The 24,135-nt window shown below is 48.1% G+C and overlaps 1 protein-coding gene across 2 annotated transcripts; it reads right to left on the bottom strand.

Moving 5' to 3' along the window:
- Positions 1-5,196: 5,196 nt before the first annotated feature.
- Positions 5,197-24,116, bottom strand: POLR1E (RNA polymerase I subunit E). 2 transcript variants are annotated; one of them, XM_072860868.1, is made up of 12 exons: positions 23,928-24,116; positions 23,699-23,802; positions 18,682-18,758; positions 15,745-15,830; positions 14,940-14,995; positions 14,399-14,543; positions 12,510-12,617; positions 11,932-12,028; positions 11,041-11,174; positions 9,780-9,861; positions 8,029-8,160; positions 5,197-5,588 (listed from the first exon to the last, which is right to left on the bottom strand). In XM_072860868.1, the coding sequence occupies exons 1-12, from the start codon at positions 23,992-23,994 to the stop codon at positions 5,429-5,431; spliced, it is 1,248 nt and encodes a 415-aa protein (XP_072716969.1). In that variant the 5' UTR covers positions 23,995-24,116; the 3' UTR covers positions 5,197-5,428. The 2 variants fall into 2 exon arrangements, with proteins under 2 accessions (XP_072716969.1, XP_072716970.1); XM_072860869.1 differs by having other exon boundaries at positions 23,699-23,797; positions 23,928-24,052.
- Between the last annotated feature and the right edge of the window lie 19 nt (positions 24,117-24,135).

Genomic DNA, 24,135 nt, shown 5'->3' with positions numbered 1-24,135 from the left:
AACTTGCACATACTTCTAAGGCAATGCTGAGAATCTCAAAAATAAGGTGGGGAACCTGTAATGCCTGGGGCTGCCTGCAGTGGCCTGAACCCTGGGGTTTAGGAAGACATCTCTGTGTTCAGGCACTTCCCAGAGGCTTCAGAATCCCATCAGCCAGACCCAAAAACCCCAAACCAACAAAAAAACAAACAAACCCCAGTGAGATCTGGGATCTTTACAGTAGTTTTAATATCCTTTTCATTCTGTGCTTTTTGCACTTTGGGCAGCAAAATGCACCATGGAGGGTCCACATGCTGTCAGGCAGGGCATACAGAAAATTGTTCACAAAATACATGTAGTTTAATTCACTTCACGTAGCAGAATATGAGCAAGCAATTTCAATATATGGAGTAAAACCTGGAAAAGGTCACGTGATCAAGTATCCTTAAACTTTCAACAGGTTGAGCTGGAAGTACAGAGTTCAAATACTGTCTTCAAATGTTAATATTTATATACTATTTATACTATCAATCACTATGGAAAAATCCAAATGTTCATACTGACTTCATCTTCACACGGAAAGCAAAAATAAGGTTTGCTTTCCCAATTAATCTTTCAATTTTATGTTAAATATACTTGAGACCCTGACTGGTCAGTACAGTTAGGACTTTCAGACACGATGTCAGAAAATAGTATTCTCTCCTTGTGTGGAGAGAATTCAGTGGGAATAATTAATTGATTTTCAGTGGCATTCACTAATCATAAGATTTTTTATGTTCTTGTATTAGTCGATAGATTATAGAGCATACTGGAAGCAGCATAGAGTGCTGCTATACTTGTGCAAACCCCTAATTCAAGTGCTCATTGTGACACAGTGGGTAAAACAGCCCCCAGCCACCCCAACCCAGCAGCTTGCTGAAGGCACAATCTGGAGCTCTGCTGGCTTTTTCACCACCTGAACATTGTGCAAAGCTAGTGCGCATACATGACCTGCACGGCCACTTCTTGGCACAGAACAGACCGTGCATTTTGCTTTGCTCAAAGTGCACATTTGTCTGCTCATAAGTTAATTAGAGCTCATCATTTCCAGAAAAGCAGCACTGTAAAAAGCTGAGTGCCTCCCTGCTGCTGCTGTGCCTATCCTGCTCTCTGCACAGAAACCAGTTGTGAGACAATATGCCAGCATCACTAAGAGAAGCTGACTCCAACCCAACACTGTCCTACAGACCCCCATGCTCTTAGGTGTGAGAAAGAGCCTGCACCCTGCCTATTTCATGGAACCTTTTATCTGGTGGCCACACAACTTATCAAGAGGACTGTAATGCCATCTGTAACCTAGTGAAGTACTGGAGTGATCTTGGGGTGGTGGCAGAGGAGCAGTGGGGAGAGCTTCTGGTCACCTTCAAACCAGGCAGCTGTGGGAGCCACCCTGCTCCCATGGGAACATGCTCCCACTCAGACAAGGACAATGATGCAAATTGTCATAGGTCCTGCCTCATCTCCTTCTATGCTGGCTCAGGTGTGCCGACGCTGCCTGGCTATGGCATGTGCTTGCTAAGGCAGCAGCTGTGGGCAGGTGTGGTGTGTTTGCAGCATGGGCTCAGAGCTGCTCGGTGGCAGTCCAAGGAAAGCCGCGGCTGTGGCCCTCCTGCTTGCGGCCAGCCTGTCCTGCTGGCACCGCACTCTGGCAAGGGCTAGCATTCTCTAACCTGCGGCTGCCAGGCCCGTCAGTCTCCCACAGGGCAGCCTGGACACCTGCCTCTGGAGAGAAGTGCACAGCCTCTCTCCTAGTGTCTCTTGCAGTCACGATGTCCAGGATGTGCTCTCAAGTAAGGCGACCCCAGGAAGTTGAGCAGTGTTAGAAAACCTCTCCTCATTTCCAGCAAAGCACCTTTCCCACTGCTACTGGATTTCTCCTTTCAACCTTTCCTATTGTCTCCCAGGGATCAAACCATTTATTCACACTCCCCTCTCCACGATGTGGACAGGAACAAGAGTATTTGACTGGGGGCTCTGAGTCCCTCTACACTACCTACATCTTGCTATAGTTCACAGCAAGGTAAGAGACCCCTCCATGGGGCCTGCCTGCAGTCCTGTCCTGCCTGCTTCAGTGGGGGCTGCCCAGCGCTGGGGGCCACCTCTCTGGCCCCACGATGGGATCTTAGGTCCCCTTCCCCCACTGCCACATCCCTGCCTTGGCACTTCTTTCCGTATAGCGAAGAACTCTACTGTGTTATTGGGAAGGCGAATAGCTGCTTTCTGAAGTCCAGTGGCTAACAGTGAGACACATTGCAGATGAGTCATTCTCCTATTCAGAGTAAATTAGCACTCAATTTCCCCGAATCAGGTGTGCTGCTCTCAGACATGGTCAGAACAGCTCTGCTGCACACAGCAGTGATGTCAAGAGAGGCTATTAACAGCCTCATCTCTGCTGCAAGTGCCTCCAAATCATGGAAAAGAGCAGCACTTCTTGCTCGATTGGTCGGGCAACCACCTCTGCTTTCTACTTCTCTGCTTGCCTTGGCACACAGAAGCAGCTTTGCAACAGCAGTTAATTTTTCATCCAAAAACCCATGGCACTGTCAGGGTGAGCCATGTCTGCTCCTCTTCTCATGCCCAAATCAACCTGAAACACAGCAGCAATGAGCTAGAATTAGATAAAGAGGATAAACTAATTACGTATCTCAGAATAGTGCTTCATACCAGTCAGAGCTGCTGGCTCTGATATGCAGAAGACCAGATCCTAATGAGAATTTAAAAAAACACAAAAAGTAGTTTCAGCCAGATCAGCTCTCTGAGCAAATTGTCTACTGAAGACTTGAGAACAAGGCCTGGGTAAGTCAGAGGCTTCCAAAGTTCAACACAGGGAATTGCAGAGCCCTGCACCTGGGGAGGAGCAACCCCATGCACCAGGACATGCTGGGGACTGCCCCGCCAGAAAGCAGCTTGGCGGAAAGGGACCTGGGGTTCCTGGTGGACACCAAGTTGAACATGAGTCAGCAATGTGCTCTTGCAGCAGAGGCTAACGGTGACCTGGGCAGCATAAGGAGGACCATCTCCAGCAGGTCAAGCGAGGTGATCCTTCCCCTCTGCTCAGCACTGGTGAGGGCATACCTGGAGGACTGCGCTCCCCAGTACAAGAGAGATACGGATGTACCAGAGAGAGTCCGATGAAGGGCAACTAATATGCTGAAGGGACTGGAGCATCACTCCTGTAAGGAAACACTGAGAGAGCTGAGGCTGTTCAGCCTGGAGCAGAGAAGGCTCAGGGGGATCTCATCCATGTCTATAAATACCTGAAGGGAGGCCGCAAAGAGGACCAGCCAGGCTCTTTCCAGTGGTGCACAGTGACAGGACCAGAGGCAATGGGCACACACTGAAACACTGGAAGCTCCCTCTGAGCATCAGGAAACACTTCTTTACTGTGAGGGTGACCAACCATGGGCACAGGGTGCCCAGGGAGGTTGTGGAATTCCCATCAGTGGAGATATTAAAAAGTAATCTGGGCACAGTCCTGGGCACCTGCCTCTGGGTGGCCCTGCTTGAGCAGGGGGATTGGACAAGGTAACCTCCAGAGGTCCTTTCCAACCTCAATCATTTTGTGATAAAAACATTCCTATTGATTATCTGCAGCCTGTAATGCCCATGGCATTAACTATCCTCTAGCCAGAAAACTGCCTGTTTGTGTCACTTCTAATGAGAGCTGTGAAGAGTGGGTCATTAAGGCATGTAATGGGTAAGGAGTTACCCTTAAACCCCAAAATGATGTAGTAAACCCAAATTACTGTCTGAAGCAAAGGCACCTCGAAGAGAAGACTGCTCTTGACATCCCACGCTCCTCCTGTTTCACATAAGCTTTTTCTCTCATTGGTGATGCTCAACTTTTCACAAGCCCCAGATTCCTACAGCCTTGCTTAGTAAACACCTGCAAATGAGGCTTACAGCCCAGCAGTCCAGGACTAGAGTGAAAATGCAGAGAAACTAGCACAGAAGTTGTGGGAAACTGAAAGTTAAAGTCTCAAACATTGTGGAGAGATGAGGCGCGATTTGCATGGTGACGACAAGTCAGCTAGCATGGAACAGAGAGAGCTTTTCGGAGGAGAAACTAAAAGAGGTACTGTCTCGTGAGGCACTGAAAGAGGGACTGTCTCAGACATTGCAGCGAGGCAAGGTGCAGCAAGTCGGCTAGCACGGGATGAGAAGAGCGCGTTGGAGGATGCGCAGTTACCATCTATGGCCAGAGGTCACACACACTTTATCTAAGGAATGGGCCTGCAACCACCCAAAACTTGGAATGAAACTCCTTGCAACCACCCCCCTCCCCCAGTGCCTGCGAACTTTTGAGGATCAGAACAACATAAGTCCTCCAGGGGCGTGACCTGAGGCAGGGATTAGAGTATAAAGAGACATCTTCCCCAGGGAATGGTGCGCGCCCATCACCGGAGGATTGCCACGTCTGTCATCATCACCACGGGATCCAAGGATCTTCTCTGTTCCCCTACTCTTCCACTATCTATATATATATCTGGGCATATGAGTTTTGGATGAATTGTGACAGGTTGCCTGGAAAATAGCTCCACTGCCAAATTGCCTCTGTTCATTCGCTGAGCTTGCTAGGTTGTTAAGTTTGTCCATTTGTCTAGTTTGCTAGTTAATGAAGTTGCTAGTCTGACTGTTCCTCTGAATCATTGTCGTGACTCTACCGGCCTGCAGCTCTGCCAAGCAGAGATCGGCCTTTGTCAGTACCCAAATCCCCAGGGAATCAAAAGACTCACCCATCTCGCAACCCACCGAGTGGGATGAGACAGAAGTCTCTCTCCCAAGGACTGAAAATCCACAGCTGTGGATTCAAACTAATCACCCTTTCTGAAGATGACACCAGCTCCAAGTCAGAATTCTCCCTCCTCCAGGCAAAAAGCCAGGATAAGGAAAGCGGCAGAAATTTTGTCTGTGTTGCATCTTTACACTTTTTTCAGTACAGAATTACACCAAAACTCTAGAGAAAGAAACATACATGGAGCCAAACTTGTGTGTAAGTAATGCTTTGCTTAGTCTGTCTCTTCTATGCTTTTTACTCTGCATGTGTGGAAAAAGGGGTAAAACAGGCCACGAGCTGCCAGGTCACTGCCAGAACCAACCAGACAGTAGTCAGCGGAGGACCTACAGTTTCAAACCATGTTCTCTTGCTCCAGCACAACCTACATCCTTCTCCCCTCATACAGACAGGAAAAGAGACGGATGTTTTATTACAGCTTTTTCTACATAAATAGAAAAAAAGAAGTGTAATGAGGTGAACATCTGTTCCAGTCCAGCCTCAAAACAGGGTTTCAGCAGGGTCATGGATGTCAGCATGGTGCTGGACAGCCAAAAGCACCCCCATGATGCTTTGTGTGCAGAATGGCAGTTGAGAAAGGAACTGTTTCGCCCCTGCTCAGACCTCCCAGACATTTTAGTTCATTTTCTTGCGCTTCCGTTGGTTCCCTGATGCCTTTTGCACAGGCAAGGGGAGAGAGAGAGTGCCCAGCTTGTGGTTCTGATCATTCTCAAGCCCTGGCAGCCCCTTTGCCTTGGAGACCTTCAACCGCATGGCCTTTGCGATGTCCATCATCCTGGAAAACAGCAGAGAAATACTGTGTCAGCAGGGTGCACAGGTCTTCTGTAGCATGACACTGCACAGAAGATCAGCAGCCTTTTGCCTCAGGGGAGAAGCCAGGGGGCATCAGCAAGCAGGATGCGTTCTCTGCATCTCAAGGATACCATGGAGACAGAAGCTGGAAGTATTCAGACTACAAGGTAGAGCCTTCCTGGGGAGGCCAGAATGCTACTGAGTTGTGCACGGCCACCACAGAGAGCATTATAAACCCATGTTGCCTTACTCAATGGCCAGCTGACTTGACAAAAAATAATGCTGCTCTCCATTTCCCTATGAAGAGGAGAGCAGGTATTATTTGTGTTCAGCTGCTGCTGCTGGCAGCCTATGTTTGCTTCCCAGTGCACTCATCTCCTGTTCATGGTACAATGGATGGAATCTAGTACAGCAAGAGCATCTCCTCTTAGCCACTAAAATTCAGCATCCTTAGCTGCAAGAAGAGGGGCTTGTTTGCAACACGCCTTCTTGTCCAAGCTTTTCACCCTACACAAGCCAAAACACACCTGGAGGTTTGTCAAACAGAGAGACTGAAGTGCATCCAAAGGAAAGCTAGCAGGGAAATAAATGTCCCAGCCTCAGCTGGGGTCCTGAGAACACACAATTCCCAGAATCCTCCCAGATGACTTTATTATCTTTGAAATTCAAACAGATTCAGTTGGGAAGGGTTCGTCAGTCAAACCTCCCACTCCAAACAAGGATCACCCCATCAGGTGGCTCAGGGCTATATGTCTCTCCAATTGTTCCAACAGGTCCCAGCCTCCTCCACCCTTTTCTCAACAGCATCCTGTGCCCTGTGTTCTCAGCTCCAGTACAGCACTTAAGAACAAAACCTGGGCATCAACTGTGAAAATCAACATGGCTTCCTTAAAAAGCTTAGCTCCAAAAAGGAAAAAAAAAAGAAAAAAATGGATGGAAACCAACAGCAAACACTGCTGTTAAACCCACTACTACCATCAAAGAATAAAGAGCATAACTGGGGACAAAATCAGAAGTCATTGCATCAAGGCTGACTAGGGAGCTTGCAAAACCAAGAGGTCACTAAGGGCTCTGATAACTTTCAGTTATTACCAAACCTTAACATTACATCCCTCAGCCAGAAACCCCAGGATAGTTCACAACGTTTTTCTCAGTTGCAGTGAAGGGTTTGTGTCCTTCTGCAGCTGCATGACCTCTAAGCAATGCTGTTAAGAAAGACCAATGTGACCGAGTTAGGAAGGACATGTCCTTGGTGTCACCATTGCCCACAGAACACGACAGGGTGGGAAGGAGATACTAATGAGCATGGCTAAACAGTCACCAGTGGGGCCACCAGATCCCTGCCCAGACAGCGTTAACAAGCTGCTTGCTGAGCAGATGTCTGCTTGCTGGGAGACTTCCCGGCAAGCACAGTGGACTGGCTGATCGGAACTGCTCAATTCCTGATTTATTCTGCAGGGGCCAGAGACAGTACAGCACCAACAGCTCCCAGAGCCGGAGGAGCTGGCAGCAGGCTCCGGCTGACACCTGCTGGGAAAAGCAGGTCTTGCAGCTAACAGGAGGCCACAACACTTCTGTATTCTTCCATGGAAAATTAAAATCTCAAGAACTGCCCCCAAAAGCTAACACAGCAAGGGTTGTTTGCCCTGAAACTTATTCTGCAAGCTGTTTTCTACCCATTCACCTTCACTAACCCTGATTTGGCAAATCCTTATTTCAGATGCTATGGCCAGCAGTTCTGCCTACAACCTCCCTGTGATGCTTTGCTGCAAAGTCCCCAAGCCCATCAGTAATTCAGAAACAAAAACAATCTCCGCAGTGCCAAGCCCAGAGCAGGTAAATTTCAGGGGCCTGAGATTCCTCCATGTAAACATCAACTATATGCTCACCATATGATTGTGAGAAAAAAATCCCTGTTTCTAGTTTTCCTGTTGCAGCTGCAAACCTGCACTTACACCCAGACTGGTACCTAACAGGGATTGGAGCTCTGCAGGAAGAAGGGGCACAGAGGACAGGAAGATAAAGAGTGATGTGATTTGTCAGGCAAGAAACGGGGCTGGGTGGCAGTGGATAGGTCTTGCCCTAGAATCTGCCCCAGCTGCCCATTTTGGTGCTGCCTGCCTCAGTTTTCTTCCCCACAGAATAGCTGAAGAGCCTCTTGATGCACCTGAGGACCTCTTTGCGACAAGCGCCCTTTCAAAGTTTGAGACATATAACCACCCTCCTTTACGAGCATCAGGGCTTCAAAATAAAGCTTCAACACAGTCATAAAAGACAGAGTCCGATTACAACAAAAGGAACTCACTAGCAGGTATCACTGTACTACCCAGGTGCCAAAGAGGCTCCAGAGCTCTCTCCCCGGGGGGTCTTTCTAGGATGATCACAGCATATCTCAGCAGGTATGAATGAACACGACGACTCACCTGCTTTCTTGGAGCTTCATGTCATTCTGCAGGATGGTGAGGTCTGTTTGGAAGTTGTTAATGTGCAAAGCCAATGCAATGACGTATGCTGTGATTTTAGCCTTCATTGATGCAGAGATTAAATTCTGGACACTGCATGGCAAGAGGGAGAACACATGAGATGTGGAGTGTCAGTGAACCCAAAACACAACTCCCATGGCGTGCAGACAGAACTGGAGCCCCAGTTAGACATGACTAACTTTTCCTAGATACCAAAAAAGAGCTCAAAGCAACAGAGACCTCTGATCACAGGGGCCTAACAGGCTTCTTTGTCCTCTTCATATGCCTGTTTCTGATCAGAAGTGCAGGCCCCTGGGGTTGTTTATCATTATGCAGCCTTGACAAAATCACCAACCAACGGCACTTTAGGAGGCTGGTCCCTTGCAAGAGGAAAGCAAAGGGAAGCTGTTCTGAGAGTATTCAGTGTAAATACTAATGGCACCTCAAATACACAATCCACACAAAGCCTATACCTGGCTGGCAGTCCTCTGGGAGCATTTGACTGCTCATCACTGGTTTGAGTCTTCAGGCAAAAGCTGGCCCATTTGGACTCAAATTGTCTGCTCGTGTCAGATTAACGGTGGCAGTGCAGCTGTGCAATAGCTGAGCATCAGCATTATGCCCCTTCTAGGGAGAGAGGCTGTTGGTTTCCCAAGTTTGGGGAATGCACTGTGGCAAGAGTGAGGATACTATTCACTCCTGCCTGCATTTCAGCAACAGGATTGCTGAAAATGTTTATCCAGATTTATAACTGCTTAATTGTAAGTGCCATCCTTCTTAAGGTTGCCGCCAAGGGCCACCTGGTCAACGGCAGCCTCCAACAGCTGCCCAAGGTGCTCCCTGCAGTGAGACAGCACTCAGCACCACACAAGTGGCTCTGACATTGCTGGAAAGGTCCTTGCAGTTGCTTCCCAGCCTCTGCTCCAGTTGTGGGGTGGTAGCTTCTCCTGGCAAACCTCCATGGCAGGACCAGACCCTACCTTACTACACCAAACTTTGTCACCGCTGGCAGGGCAATACCTGGGCAAAGCTTAGGCAGAACTCTTTGGCCTGCATACATATGGGTGAATGGCATGGGTCTCAGCCCAGCATGAGTTAACCAGTGCAAATCTTTATGCAGTTTTGTCTGTGTAGGTTTCAATGGAGAATCCAAATAAGTCAAGTCAGGTCTAGGTTCATGTACAAGTGCCCGGTACACTAATTAAACTATGTGAGTGTAAAAAAAAAAGCACCATTATTCAGCCACTGCACTACCTCTGTTCTGACCCACTCTGGGATGGTGGAAGAGCCGACGCGTTCACCTGTCAGCTGCCTTAGTTCACAGTGAAAATGTACGAGCAGACAGCTGCACTTAGCTGCACAGTTGAGAGTCAGCTGCAAAGCAAGCACCCATTCTGCCATCCTGCATCCAGAAATGGTCAGGCAGGCGGCTGGGCACCCCATTTGGTCACACTAGCTAAATCCACAGGTGCAGGCTTGCTTTCGCACACATGATGCTGCTTCTCCCAGTCACGGTTTAGACCTACACTGTCTAAAATGGACTATCACCAGCCACGACCCAATGGTCTACAGGGCCAGGGGTGTGAAGCAAGAGAAGCTACTGCCATCTTCCATTTTGGTAGAAGGTTTCCTGATAATGTGTCCATGGCCCTTCAAGCTGAACTCTGCCATATCTCTGCCTCAAGAACATCAAAGCAAACATAGTTCCTTACCTGCCATTGTTGTAGGTCAGTGAAGTGAAATTCTTCATGAGTTTCCTGCTAATGATGTGTGGGCATTCAGGACCCATTGGATCTAGGACAGAAAGGGGTTTTGCAATGGAATGAGAAACACATACTCTTCCTTGTACTGCCCATCTCCAGCTATCATAATAGTGCATTTATTACCACGACATTTATCATCTCTTCCCAGACACAGAGAACCTAAAAGGAACCTGGGAACTTGATTTCTAGGTCTCATAATTTTTCCAGTCAGAGAGAGGCTCCTAACAGCTTTTATTTTCTTTACAAATGGGATCTCCCACTTCAATACTACACAATCTAAAATGCGTGCATGTGTGCCTATGCATGTATTTCTTTTAATAGATAGTCCTGTCACAAAATATTATTAAAACTGAAACCACACTAACAAATTCCTATTAGCACCAAGACTAGGGATTTCCACATCCTCCTTGACTAAGTCCTGCAGGGTGACTCCTGTGTCTCCAGCAATGCAGGAATATATTTACACACAGGCTTGCCATTTCTTCCTCCATCACACCCCTGCCATTGAAAATGCTAATAAAGACATTTTCAGCACTGACAAGGAGACTCGGATACACAAGTTCTATGGAAGATGGCAAGTCTTGAAAATCTCAACCAAGATATTTTGTGCAGTGCTTTTGAGAACAGCAGTTCCTGCCATTTTAAAAGAAAGATCCTGAAGACAACAGAGGTGTGGTCACTGTGATCCACACATTGAGCTAATAAGCAAAGGATGATGAAAATATTCTCAAAAGCACAAAAGGACATATGGAAGATGTATTGTGTACTGTATACCTCTTGCACCTGGAATATGGAGGCTGGATGAGTGAGACAGCTGATAGTTTCCAGACTCTTGGCTTAGGACCAAAGTATGAAAATATAAAACATGTTTTTAAGTACAGAACTACCGATAAACTAGAAAGAATCTAAAAATTTCCAATCTAAGCTACCATGTCTCCTACCAAGAGGATCTCATGGTGCCATCCTGATGCATGGCAGTTACAAAGGGACTGACAAGGATTAGACATACATCTCCCAGCAGATGCAGATCTAACAACCCTCAACAACACAGAGATCCTCAACGTCAGCATGAAACAGGCTGAAAGCAACTGCCACAGCTAGCTGTTTGATCACAGTTCATTCTGGGCAGCTTTACTGTTTTCTACTGCAGTAATTACAAACCAAGTCTCAGCAGGTAGCTTAAAAGTAGAGGAGCTGAAAACTCTCTTACGCTTCTTCTTGATCACTTTCAGGTAGCTGAACTTAATAAGGGTGTCCAGAAACCAGAGGCATCGGGCTTTGTGATCTCTGCTCTTCTCATCAGCAGGCAGGAACTTCAGCTCCTCTAAAACAAAGGAGCAATGGCTGAAGGAGAAAGAGGAGGAAGATGAGGCTCAAAGAACCAGGAACCAGTTTACATCGACAGGAAGACAGGACACACCTGTAACTTCAATGCTCAGCTGTTTGAGAACAGTTCCCTGGACACCTATAAAGGATAGCCCAGGCAGCTGCTTTGCGAGCACACCACTTGCAACCAGCCCTTTTCAGCGTGCAGCTACTAAGAGGGTCTCTGCACTGCAGAAACTGCAGGCTCTCAACATGGCGCACAGACACACTTCTACTCTGGCACAGGCAGACGGGAAGCACAGGGAGTGAGGTGCTTTTCCTGCTCACTTCAGCTGCTCAGCACAAGGGCTTAACACCTCCAAGTGTACATCCATGTTAGCTTGCCAAGCCACAGCAACTTCCACAGCAAGTCAGTACTTGGCTGGGACAGTGCCCAGCCACAGGCATACCGTGCTCAGCACAGCTCTGTGGTCCCCCTTCTAGGCACCTGCCTTCAGACCCCACTCAGATTTCTCCACTCTCTTCCTCTGCAAACAGTTCCTCAAAGGGCAGCCATGCTGCTGTGCACACAACTTCCTCACCTGTAAAACTATACCCCACATTCCCCAAGGTAGGTGTTACTCAGTTGTGCTTGGACAAAATGTCCTCCCTCTGCACTGAAAAGATCAGCCTGGGTATTGTGGAGCTGGCAGCAGTAGCCATCCTGCCCCATAGGAAAACTACAGTTTCACAGGGCGCACCTCAACTATAACAAGGCTGTTTGCAGCAGCATTACCTTTTATCTTCTGTTTTCTTGGTGATTTCTTCTGGAGTGATGTTAACAAAGACTGCTGCTGGAACGCACAATGCTTCATACTCTGCTGGGGACAGAACTGGAAGGATTTTAAAGAAAAGAACAAGCATGCTTTTGCTCTCCCTTCTGGTCTGAACAGCCTGCAGTGAGATAAGCTCTATTCACTCTTGCTTTAGGAGGTGTGGGGCAGGGAAGGAGGGAAGGAAATTATAAATAGGCAGGACTTAATGACAAGACTAGGAAGCTGGCCACTAATAAAGGTCTCTAAAGGACTGTGGCTCGAACACAAGTCACTTCTGCATGGCTGACCTCATCACTATTCCCAGTCGACTGCTGCCAACAGGGAAGCACAGCATCCTGCTCTCTGTAAGAAAGAAGCAGGATATAGGACTTGCAGGCCCAAAAATCTCAACACAGCATGTCTCCGCTCTCAGCTTTTGGCTTGTGAGGGGAGAAGGCTTGGCTCATTCACATGCCTGGCAGCACTCACTCCCACATGCCGGACCACTGACATCAAGGCTTACAGGTGTGGGAAACCACTCTGCCACAGAAAAAGATACTGTCCTCAAACTTGTAAACATTTTCCGGTTTGTCAGCATCTTCATTACACGGTGGGAGGAAGATGGAGACGTTCTGTACATCATCTTGGGCCACATCCTGGATCAAAGCTTTGGAGGGAAGCAGAAAAGACAAGAGTATTTGGACCATGCAAACAAAACTACAGAGAACATGACTATAACTGAAATCCTTCCTTTAAACACAAGTCTACTCAATGGTAGTTCTTGGGTCAACACCAGTTTAGTCACAGCTGGAGTTTTAAAGGTTTAAAACTCCAGTTCAGTTTATCTCACTTGGGACAGTAGTAGGTAGAGCTGTAGCCTTTTCCTTATTTTGTTTCATTACTACCACATGTAGGTGCTGACTGTACAGAAAGCATTCCAGTAGGCACAAAAGGCCGAGAGCTTCTGATATGCCTGCTATGGTAGTGAGCATGTTGGGTTTTAGGCTGGTGTCATCACTTCTGCCAAGAACTTTCTGCGCCTTTAAATTTAGAAAAGCCACTCCAGACTAGAGAAAAATCTAGGAAAGAAGTGCACCAAGACGAACTGGTTGCTGCTGCTGCACCTCTTGCACGCTGGGTGGACAGAATATTGTTTTGGCACCCTGGGTTCCATTGGACATCCATTTGGCACAAAGCAGCTCTGAGAGCACAGTCAATATCCAACCTGGAACACAAGAGATGAGAGCTGACAGGTTCTACAGTCAACAGACATCTCTCCTATTTATAGCCAATGAAACTCAGAATCCCAGAAGTGCTGGTGGAAAGGAGCTCTGGAGGTCTCCTGTCCAACCTCCTGCTCAGAGTAGGACCGTCTACAGCACTAGATCAGGGCAGCCCTGGCTTTGTCCTGCCAAAGCTTGGAAGCCCCCATGGATGGGGACTCCACACTGCTCTGTGACCTGTTCCAGGGCTGCACCACCCTCCAAGGCAAGAAGGTTCCCCCAGTCTCCCACATAGACCTCCCAAAGTCCAGGGACCAGTGCAACTTGTGCTTGTTGGCACTGCTGAGAAGGGTTTGGCTCCAACTGCCCTTCAGATAGCCGTGGGCTGTTGTTAGATCCTCCTTGGCCTCCTCTTTGCCAGACTAACCAAGCCTAGCTCCCTCTGCCTCTCCTTGTCAGCTGTGTGCTCCAGGACCCTGCCCGTTCTTGTTGCCCTGCCATGACTCCTTTGTCATTTCTCCACCTCCTTCTTGATCAGGGCGGGTGCACAGGGGCGTGGCACAGGCTGAACAACATAATACAGATGCAGCCTCACCAGCACTCAATAGCAGGGTTATCAACTCTCCTTGAAACATCACCTCAGTGTGATGCTTTGGAGAGTGAACTTCCCCTGCAGTAGTGACAATAACTAAGGCCATGGCAGAGTCCTCTCTGCTGCAGGCTCCTCCATAGAAGAAGCCTAAGTCCATCAGCCTGGCTCACAACAGCACTGGGGATGCACTTGATGGGGCTGTGACCTAGTTTAAGGCACGGACCATTTTCCATAGACATGCCACTGTGAAGCCAGGGTACAGTTCACCTTAATGAACATTCAGCATCTCAGTTCAGACCAGGTGAATGTACTGCCTTTATCCCAGTAAACTGATAGCCAGGGACTCCCAGAAAAGCTCCCAGAAATGGGCAGGGACAGACACTGATGCCACAGGGACCTTCCCTCATTCAGGCAACTCCCCCAGTAAGTCTAGCAGGATCAGAAGGAAGCAGTTGCTTTTCCACCAGAAAGATCTGTGACTTCCTCCACATGTGCCATTGTCAGCTGTTAGACCAGCTGCTTCCTTGGTCACTTGAAGAAAACCCCTTTCTTCTTCCTACCACACTTGGCAAGGAACAGACTGAAAAAGGCACTTCTGATTATCTTCATTAAACCTTGAGACAATATTCTTACCTGTTACTCCCTTTGCCTCTATAATGTTTGCTGCTGCTTTTGTCACAGCAGTATTCAGAATATCATTGCCCACTGCATTCATTCGCCGAGAGCTGAGAGCTCGCTTCTGCTTGCTGGTACCAAAGGCCTCAATGCACAAATCCATCTGTGCAAGACAGAAGCAAATTAAAACACACTGCTGAACTGAAGACACTTTGCATCTAAGAGGAAAACTCAGCTAACCACCACTTGTTCGACATTGACATTCTCTAAGAAAACTTCAAACGTTTCACTGGGCACAACCCAACCATACAACAAGCACTGATCTGCAAGGGGGCAGGAAGTAACTGGGATTGTAATCAAGTCTGAAATAATTATGAAAATGCTGCCGAGTTAGGCACTAATAACACGCTGTCTCATAGACCTCCAAGGCAGAGGGAGAGTGCTGAACCTGCACAGGTTTACCCTGCAGTAAATCAAACATCACAGTCTCAGACAAGTATCATCTGCCACTGTTAGCTGGATAATCACAGTACAATATGACAGGGGGTTTCAACTTTACCTTCTCCCTGTAGGACTTATTCTGATAATCCTTCATATCATCAGGTATTAAGTTATCTATAAAAGAACAAAAGTTAGTATGCTTGGCTTGCAGCAGCCAGGACAGCATATATATTTGGTATCCCTTTAGCTCTAATCCATTACTGAAAGACTTGGCACAACACTTCAAATTTCCTCCACAGGACTTTGTCAATTAAAGAACACACTGAATATAGGAGTATGTACCTAGAACAAAAAAGGACAGGCAGGCAATTTTTGCTAAAAGTCTATGAGCGTAATGCATGGATTGCAGCAATACCCAGGTCCAACTGCACAGGGGAAAAAAGCTCCAAAAAAACTACATTCTTTGGGTTATCCTCCTGGGTTCAGTAACAAAAAGCAGTTCCGCTGAAGAAAAGCTCTTTTGCTTTTCAGTGATCCAGTCTCTTGACCTGACAATTTCCAGGCTTCCCTCAGCAGAGCATACCTAGACAAGGCTGCCCTTATTCTCAACAGTGACAACTTTGTTACTGACTCCAGCACTTCCACCCTCCCACCTGTAACACTCTCTGCTTAACTTCCACCCTGATTTTCACCTTGCTTCCTTCTCTCTCCATTTTTCACATCATGCAGTGCCTTAGAACGAGAGTGTAATGTATCCTCCTTCCTCCATGCTGAGGGAATAAGGCAGAAATGAGGAAGAAAGAGCAGCCAGGGAGACAACAGAGAGCACTGCTGTCAGCAACCAAGCAGTCAATAGCTGAATGCATAAATAGGTCTAGAATGCTGTGACCCTGGTGCTGGGGTTAAACACGGTATCTTCCTACCTGACAGCAAGGGCTGCATGTTGAATATTTCAGCATTATAGACTTCCATTTGCCCAGAGTCCTTGTTTAACACACCAACAAAATACCTGAGAAGAACAGGGGCGAGTGATTAGCGAGAGACAGTCTAGTGGAAGTGATGTTTTAAAATACTTGGTACAGAGCCATGTGTATTCCCCATCCCCTGCCAATTCTTTTGCAAATACAAGTTTCCCAAGCACATTCAGAATGTCACAACAAAACAAGGTACCTCCAAGGCATGCACTACATATGTATACATATATAAAAATAGATATAATATACACAAAATATAAAATATAAAAATAAATATATATAACATTTTTATAAAAATTATATATATTAAATATATGTATATACACAAAATAGACTTGTTGCTCTGAGTAAATGTAGAAGTCTTAAGACAACTAAATAAACTCCAAAATGCACTGACAAAGCCTAGGTGCCAGAGTGCTAGCTGCTATTCTCTTTTGTCTTTTTTGATGTGTCAGGACCCTTGGTTTCTCAGTGCTTCTAGACAATGTCCTGTGTTTTTAAAACTTGGGTTCCCTGTGGCCAGTTCTCTGCTTAGTACAAGTCATCTTAAGTCCTCAGGGCTTCTCAGAAATGTGACTTTGCTGTCTCTAAAATAGGATAATTTCTCTTAGGTAAATTCCTTTTCATCCATTTCAGAGGGGCAAGCCCAAATGGTTTGTGCTGCTCCTCACCATGTCTCATGACCCACCAGGAACAGGCTGTATGTCACCTGTATGTATGGCTGAAGCTGATGAGGGTATTGACTGCACCAGTTTCTTATCCAGCCAGAAGAATTCATTCCACGTGATCCCTTCTGACTGGTGCCTGAACTTGCTCTGCTCCATAACATGTCTTCCTAAAATTCAGGACGCGCTTTCTGAAGACAAAACCTGCTTGCACAACAGGCTGCTTGTTGCAGTGGGAGCAATACTCTCTATGCAACTGCTCTCAGAGGAGCTGCCCGAGTACAGAGGGAATCACGGCACTGCACTGGCCAGAAAGCATCTCTGGGCAGTTCCTCCCATCTCAGGAAGCCCAAAGGTTTGGCAGACAATTCATTGACTTTCCACTCAGAATAAACTGGGATATTTGCTCAGAGGTGGTCTCTGCTCCCTGTTTTACCCACATTAGCAGTTGTGAGTGCAAACAGTTTTAGGCTGACAGCTGCCAAGAGCTATGGGAATGGATCCACTGGAGGAAAGTCATACATGCAGCTGAAGCAGATGTGGGAGCAAAGGGACAAAAGGATAGGGTGGGAAAACTTGAAAGAAAAGCAAGAAATGACTTAATTGATTCTTGCTTGCATCTCTAGAGATCCTGAGGCCTGTGCACACCTACTGCAAAGCTAATACTTGAAGCTGAATGTATATCAGCAGTTAGCTTGCCTCGTTAAGTTTCCATAGCTCAGGATCTCCAGAGGTGCAGGCAAGAACCACTTAGGCCACTAAATCCATCTCTTAATCAGTGATGTGGTTTTCAGATATCAGAGCACTAAATCTGCCTAGAAATAATCCTGCATTGATACCTATATCATACATATTCATTAAACTAAATTTACCTCTCCAAACTCAAGAAGAAAAAGCCCCTTTGTGCCTTTTTTCAGCTACACCATATTAAACTGAAGACTGTTACATCTGAAGGTCCAACTCTCCTGGTTTCGCTTCTCAGAAAGGAGGACAAAGATTAGTATTAGCATGTTTTGACGGCCTATTTACAGAGGTGAAACCAGTTCCTTTTACAGAATTATAGAACAGAATAGAGTATTCTAGTTGGAAGGGACCTACAATGATCATCTAGTCCAACTGCCTGACCAATTCAGGGCTGACCAAAAGTTAAAGCAAATTATTGAGGGCATTGTCCAAATGCCTCTTAAATACTGACAGGCACGGGGCACCGACCACCTCTAGGAAGCCTGTTCCAGTGTTTGACCACCCTCTCTGTAAAGAAATGCTCCCTAATGTCAAGTCTTATTCAGAACATAGGACCTCCAGGGCACTAACACCTGAAAGCACCTCCTCTTCCTAACAGTTTTATACAACTCAGTTTACTCTTCACTCCCTCACCCCACCTGTACTTTAACTAGTCAGACACAATCAGGTCAGTGCAGTGCAACTAGAGAAGACATGAGCTACGTAAGCAAACCACGCATGGCAACTGGAGTGGATCTACGGAGCAGAGCATTTGGTACCAAGAGCCTGACATGCATATTATATGCATTTCAGCGTTGTATAGGCTAGTAGGAGCAGTAATATGCATCAAAGGAGAAAAGAAACACCTTTGGGTATAACAAGGCAAGATTATTTCACATTGGCTTTCCACCCATTTGGTGGTTCTATTGTGAGAACGAGAAAGATCTCACATACAGAGTACTTCTTAGGAGGCCAGTGGGATCTGCCCCAATGCTACAAAGGTCATATTCTTAAACCAGGACATGTAAAGGCTGGTGATTTCACCAACACTTCCTTTTACAGTGCATGGCACAGACAGCTTATTAGTTCACATAGTAGCATTGTGCTGGGACTCTGAAGTTAAATGGTGATTAATGACCCAGGGGTTTCCCGGGCAGCAGAAGATGATCTTGGCGATTTCTTAATCTTAATTTCTTAATAACAAAGCTGTTTATTCCCAGGTTTCAGCTACATCAAATCACCTCCTCATCTCTTCCTTCACAAGACATTTTCAAACACAGTGTATTTGTATGTAACATCACACCTTCCAAAGGGACATAATGTGCACAAACAATGCAGCTGCAGGTGCTGGAGTCTCCCGTCAAAATCCTCTTGATTCAAATCATGGCCTCAGTGGGAACTTCTGAGCAATTTAAGGAAAGCTACCAGAAACTTTATCTGAGCAATTCCTCCGATTCCACCTCCACATTCCTGCACCCATTTTGTCAGCAACCCATACCTGCATAGGGAGTTACATTTCATAACTCCGCTGCCGAAGTTATTCCCGACATATGAAAGCCTTTCAGTTTCTGAGACCTGAAAAACAAAGAAAAACAGGGTTTGAACACAGGGCTGTGAAAAATCTTCTCTGCATCCGCTTACTTTTCCCTGGTGCCACAAAGCTCTATATTCCCAGGCATCAGACACTAGTCACACATAGGCAAACTTCATTTTGCCTATTTTGGGTACATTTTGCATCAGGTCAGAATCTTTAAAAGACAGACAACATTTCTTGAAGCTGAAACTACCTATGATATATAATTCTACCTCAGCTTTCACTGGGCCAGAAGATGAGGAACCATTGCAAAGAAATCACGGGAATCGTAATTTAGAGTTTATCAGTGTAGCAAACTTGGGTGTCACCACAGTTAAAGTGCCTCGCTAGGCTGACCACCGTACTTTAATCCAGAAGCAACAGTTTGTGAAAGAAACTGGGTTTACTCACAAAGCCACTAGTGAAAAGAGATCAGGCCTCTCTGCCAGTCAATTTAAGACACCATTTCCAATGCTTTAGGGTCCTTAATAAAGTTGCTCAAAGTGTCTCTAAGCTTCCAGCCAGGACAAACCTTATAGATTTCTGCTGGGGCCCAAGGCACACATTGGGCAGAGCCACCGCTACAAGAGGAACTCAGCTTAAAATGTAATTTTCAATGATCCATTTAAACCTCTAGTACTGCCAAGTGACTGCAATTCACTGACTGAAAAAAAAGAGCTAGCACTACCAGGAATGGCTCAACCACCTAAATGTATTTCAAAATGTTTGTGTCTCTACTATACTGTAGTATATTTCCCCTGATGATTTTGGCTGAAAAGTCATTTATTTCTTGAGTGAATCATGCATGTAAGCAGCTGTAAAACTTAATAGCAGCGGAAAGCACCTTCTGACTTTAAGCTTGGTTCTCTTTTCACTGAAAGAAATAGAAATCTCCTTGTAATGTAATTTAACAACAACTTTGGAAAATCATAGAATGGTTTGGGTTGGAAGGCACCTTGAAGATCATCTAGTTCCAACCCCCCTGCCATGGGCAGGGACACCTTCCACTAGACCAGGTTTCTCAAAGCCCCATCCAACCTGGCCTTGAACACTTGCAGGGATGGGGCATTCACAACTTCTCTGGGCAACCTGTTCTAGTGCCTCACCATGCTCATAGTGAAGAATTTCCTCCTTATATCTAATCTAAATCTACCCTCTTTCACTTTAAAGCCATTACCGCTTGTCCTATCACTACATGCCCTTGTAAAGAGTCCCTCTCCAGCTTGCTTGTAGAGCCCCTGCAGGTACTGGAAGGCTGCTATAAGGTCTCCCCGGAGCCTTCTCTTCTCCAGGCTGAACAACCCCAACTCTCTCAGCCTGCCTTCATAGGAGAGGTGCTCCAGCCCTCTGATCATCTTTGTGGCCCTCCTCTGGACTTGCTCCAACAGGTCCACGTCCTTCTTATGTTGGGGGCCCCAGAGCTGGACGCAGTACTCCAGATGGGGTCTCACCAGAGCAGAGTAGAGGGGGAGAATCACCTCCCTCGACTGCTGGTCACGCTTCTTTTGATGCGGCCCAGGAGATGGTTGGCCTTCTGGGCTGCAAGTGCACATTGCCAAGACATGCTGACCTTCTCATCAACCAACACCCCCAAGTCCTCCTCCTCAGGGCTGCTCTCAATCCATTCTCCGCCCAGCCTGTATTTCTGCTTGGGATTGCGCCGACCCATGTGCAGGACCTTGCAGTTGGCCTTGTTGAACTTCATGAGGTTTGCATGGGCCCACCTCTCAAGCCTGTCAAGGTCGTTCTGGATGGTATCCCTTCCCTCCAGTGTGTTGACCACACCACAGAGCTTGGTGTCATCAGCAAACTTGATGAGAGTGCACTCAATCCCACTGTCCACGTCACTGACAAAGATGTTAAACAGTGCCAGTCCCAATACTGACCCCTGAGAAATGCCACTTGTCACCAGTCTCCACCTGGAGATCAAGCCACTGACAGCAACCCTTAGAGTGTCACCATCCAGTCAATTCCTTATCCACCGAGTGGTCCACCCATCAAATGCTTTTCACAAGTCCAGGCAGATGACGTCAGTTGCTCTTCTCTTATCCACCAACGCTCTAACCCTGTCGTAGAAGGCCACCGAATTTGTCAGGCACGATTTGGCTTTAGTGAAGCCACAGTGGCTGCCACCAATCACCTCCTTATTTTCCATGTGCCTTAGCACAGTTTCCAGGATGATCTGCTCCATGATCTTGCTGGGCACAGAGGTGAGACTCACTGGCCTGTAGTTCCCCTGGTCTTCCTTTCTTCCCTTTTTAAAAACGGGGGTTATGTTTCCCCTTTTCCAGTCAGTGGGAACATCACTGGACTGACACAACTTCTCAAATATGATGGACAGTGACTTGGCAACTTCATCTGCCAGTTCCCTCAGGACCTACAGATGTATCTCATGAGGTCCTGTGGACTTGTGCACCTTCAGGTTCCTTAGATGGTCTTGAACCTGATCTCCTACAGTGGGCGGTTCTTCATTTTCCCAGTCCCTGCTTTTGCCTTCTGCAATTTCGGCAGTATGGCTTGAGCACTTGCCGGTGAAGACTGAGGCAAAAAAGTGATTGTGTACCTCAGCCTTCTCCATATCCCAGGTAACCAGGTCTCCCATTTCCTTCCGGACAGGGCTCACATTTTCCCTAGTCTTGCTTTTATCACTGATGTACCTATAGAAGCTTTCCTGGTTGCCCTTGACATCCCTGGCCAGATTTAATTCTATCACGGCTTTAGTTTTCCTAACCTGATCCCTGGCTGCTCAGACAATTTCTCTGTATTCCTCCCAGGCTACCTGTACTTGCTTCCACCCTCTGTAGGCTTCCTTTTTGTGTTTCAGTTTCTCCAGGAGCTCCTTGTTCATCCATGCAGGCCTCCTGGCATTCTTGCCTGACTTCATCTTTGTTGGGATGCATCGCTCCTGAGCTTGGAGGAGGTGATCCTTGAATATTAACCAGCTTTCCTGGGCCCCTCTTCCCTCCAGGACTTTATCCCATGGTACTCTACCAAGCAGATCCCTGAAGAGGCCAAAGTCTGCTCTCCTGAAGTGCAGGGTAGTGAGCTTGCTGTGCGCCCTCCTCAGTTCCCTAAGGATCTTGAACTCCACCATTTCATGGTAACTGCAGCCAAGGCTGCCCTTGAGCTTCACGTTCCCCATGAGCCCCTCCTTGTTGGTGAGAACAAGGTCCAGCATAGCACCTCTTTTTGTTGACTCCTCTATCACTTGGAGAAGGAAGTTATTATCAACGCATTCCAGGAACCTCCCAGATTGCTTATGTCCTGCTGTGTTGTCCCTCCAACAGATATCGGGGTGGCTGAAGTCCCTCATGAGGACCAGGGCTTGTGAACATGAGGCTGCTCCTACCTGTCTATAGAGGGCCTCACCCACTCGGTCTTCCTGGTCAGGTGGCCAGTAGCAGATCCCCACTATAAGGTTACCTGTCCCTGCCATCCCTTTAATCCTGACACATAAGCTCTTGGTCGGCCCCTCATCCATTCCCAGGCGGAGCTCCATGCACTCCCGCTGGTCACTGACATAAAGGGCAACACCACCTCCTCATCTCCCCTGCCTGTCCTTCCTAAAGAGCCTGTATCCTTCTGTTCCAACGCTCCAGTCATAGGAGCCATTCCACCACGTCTCTGTGATGCCAATAAGATCACAGCTCTGCAGGCGTGCATCCAGCATTCACTGTGTAAACATAACAGAACAGATTTTGTGATCAATTGGACCTGACTAGTTGTTAAGTAACAGCTTTTAATTTTCAAACATTAGTTGCCTTTAGGTTATTAAAATAAATCACGAGCACACACAACTTAAGTAAATCAACTTTTGCCTGAGAATACGCAACCATGTATCAATCAAAATTTTTCAAAGAGGCACGTATGCAGTTCTGATGGAAAGGTTACTAACTCTCATATGTCACTCTTAATATCGTTCATCAAAATGTCCCAAATTGCATTATTCAGATTCCCTTCTGTCCCAAGCGTCAACCCGCAATGCCAAGCCCGAGAGGGCACGGTCTGATCCTGACACCCTCCACAGAAACCACCATGCCCCAAGACTCAGCAGGGCTGCAGGACCCACACCCGCTTCTCCGGGGTCCAAGGACACTTCATGGGTCTCCACAGAAGTGCAGGAGGCCTCAGCAGGGAGCCTGGCCTGCCAGCACAGAGCGCTCTACAAGGTAAGGGAATGGCTCTCCCCCTGCCCATCCCTACGCAGGTCTTTCCCGAACGTTAAGTGCCTCCCTGTTCTGCCACCCCCATCACACCCACCACCACTGTGCTAGCAGCCCATGGAAGAACCAGAGCTTCCTCTGAAATCCCAGAGATCTGTGAAATTTGGAAAACAGTTCTCTCTCTCTCACCGGCTGGGGCTAAACTCTGATTATTTTTTTTTAAAATTGCTACAAAGCAAAGCTCCATGCAGATTTTCTGAGTCTTGCTCACTATATGGCAACGAGAGCACCTGGAGTAGGGCAGCAGGCAGGAGCCTGGAAAGAAACAGCAGTCTCCCCGAAACGGGACCACAGGGACGGTGTGTTTGACCGAGGTTTCTAGTTCCTACTTGCAGGAGCTGCCATGACCACAGCCATAAGGGGAAAAAAGGGTGAACACCCTGCACTAGCTGCCGAGGTGGGAATGACTCGTGCGTCCTCGGCACGGGTCCGGCTGCAGCTCACTCCCATCTCCAACGGAGGCCGCAGCACTGCAGCCTCCACACGCTCCGCTCCCTGCGGCTGCCCAGGCTACGGCGGAGCACTCCCTGTTACACGGCGAGCCATGGCGCAGGCACGGCGAGTGGATGGCGTCAGAGCTGCACCCGCCGCCGCGGCCCGTTTCGGGGCAGGCGCAGCTCCGGGCTCCCGCGGCCGCCGTCACCGCAGCCGCCGGCGCCACAAACACGAGGACCGGCTGCAGGCGGCCGCCGGCGCGCGCTCCCCGGGCGGGCCCTTACCAGGATCCTCCGGTGCTTCTTCCGGGGATGGGCCGTGTCCCTGTTCCGGTAGACGGTGAACCGCATGGAGTCGGACCGCCGCAGCCTGCCGTTGGAGAACTGCACTGCAAGGCAGCGGGGAAAGGCCGTGAGCCCGGGCGGCGCCCCCCGCCCCGCTCCCGTCCGCGGCCGCCGCCCGACCCGCCGCGCCCCCTGGCCCAGTCCAGCGCCGCCCCGTCCCCCGCCTCACCCAGCACCGCCGGCTGCTCTGCCTCGGGGTCCCCGCGGTAGCGCCAAATGGCGGCGGCGGCGGCCATGGCGGGAGGCAAGCGAGGGCCACTGGCGGTGGGCGCTCCCTTCCGGGGCGGGACGGGACGGGGCGGGGCGGGGCGAGGCGGGCAGCCCCGCCCGCCCCCCCGCAGGTCCGTACGCGAGGCTCCGGCGCCCGGGGGGGGGCA

Source organism: Ciconia boyciana, chromosome 4 (genome assembly GCF_034638445.1).
Source record: "Ciconia boyciana chromosome 4, ASM3463844v1, whole genome shotgun sequence".
In the NCBI taxonomy this organism is placed as follows: Eukaryota; Metazoa; Chordata; class Aves; order Ciconiiformes; family Ciconiidae; genus Ciconia; species Ciconia boyciana.
The sequence above is the reverse complement of the archived record's forward strand: the minus strand, read 5'-3'. Positions and strand labels throughout refer to the sequence as shown.

Bases quoted from the DNA above. Each gene is read 5' to 3' on its own strand.
- POLR1E (XM_072860868.1), bottom strand. From the start codon at position 23,994: ATGGCCGCCGCCGCCGCCATTTGGCGCTACCGCGGGGACCCCGAGGCA. The intron at 14,544-14,939 runs GTAAAGTTGAAA...TGTCTTGCACAG, and splicing joins ATAAGTCCTACAGGGAGAAG to ATGGATTTGTGCATTGAGGC. The intron at 11,175-11,931 runs GTAATGCTGCTG...TTTCTCCTTCAG, and splicing joins AAGAAAACAGAAGATAAAAG to CCATTGCTCCTTTGTTTTAG.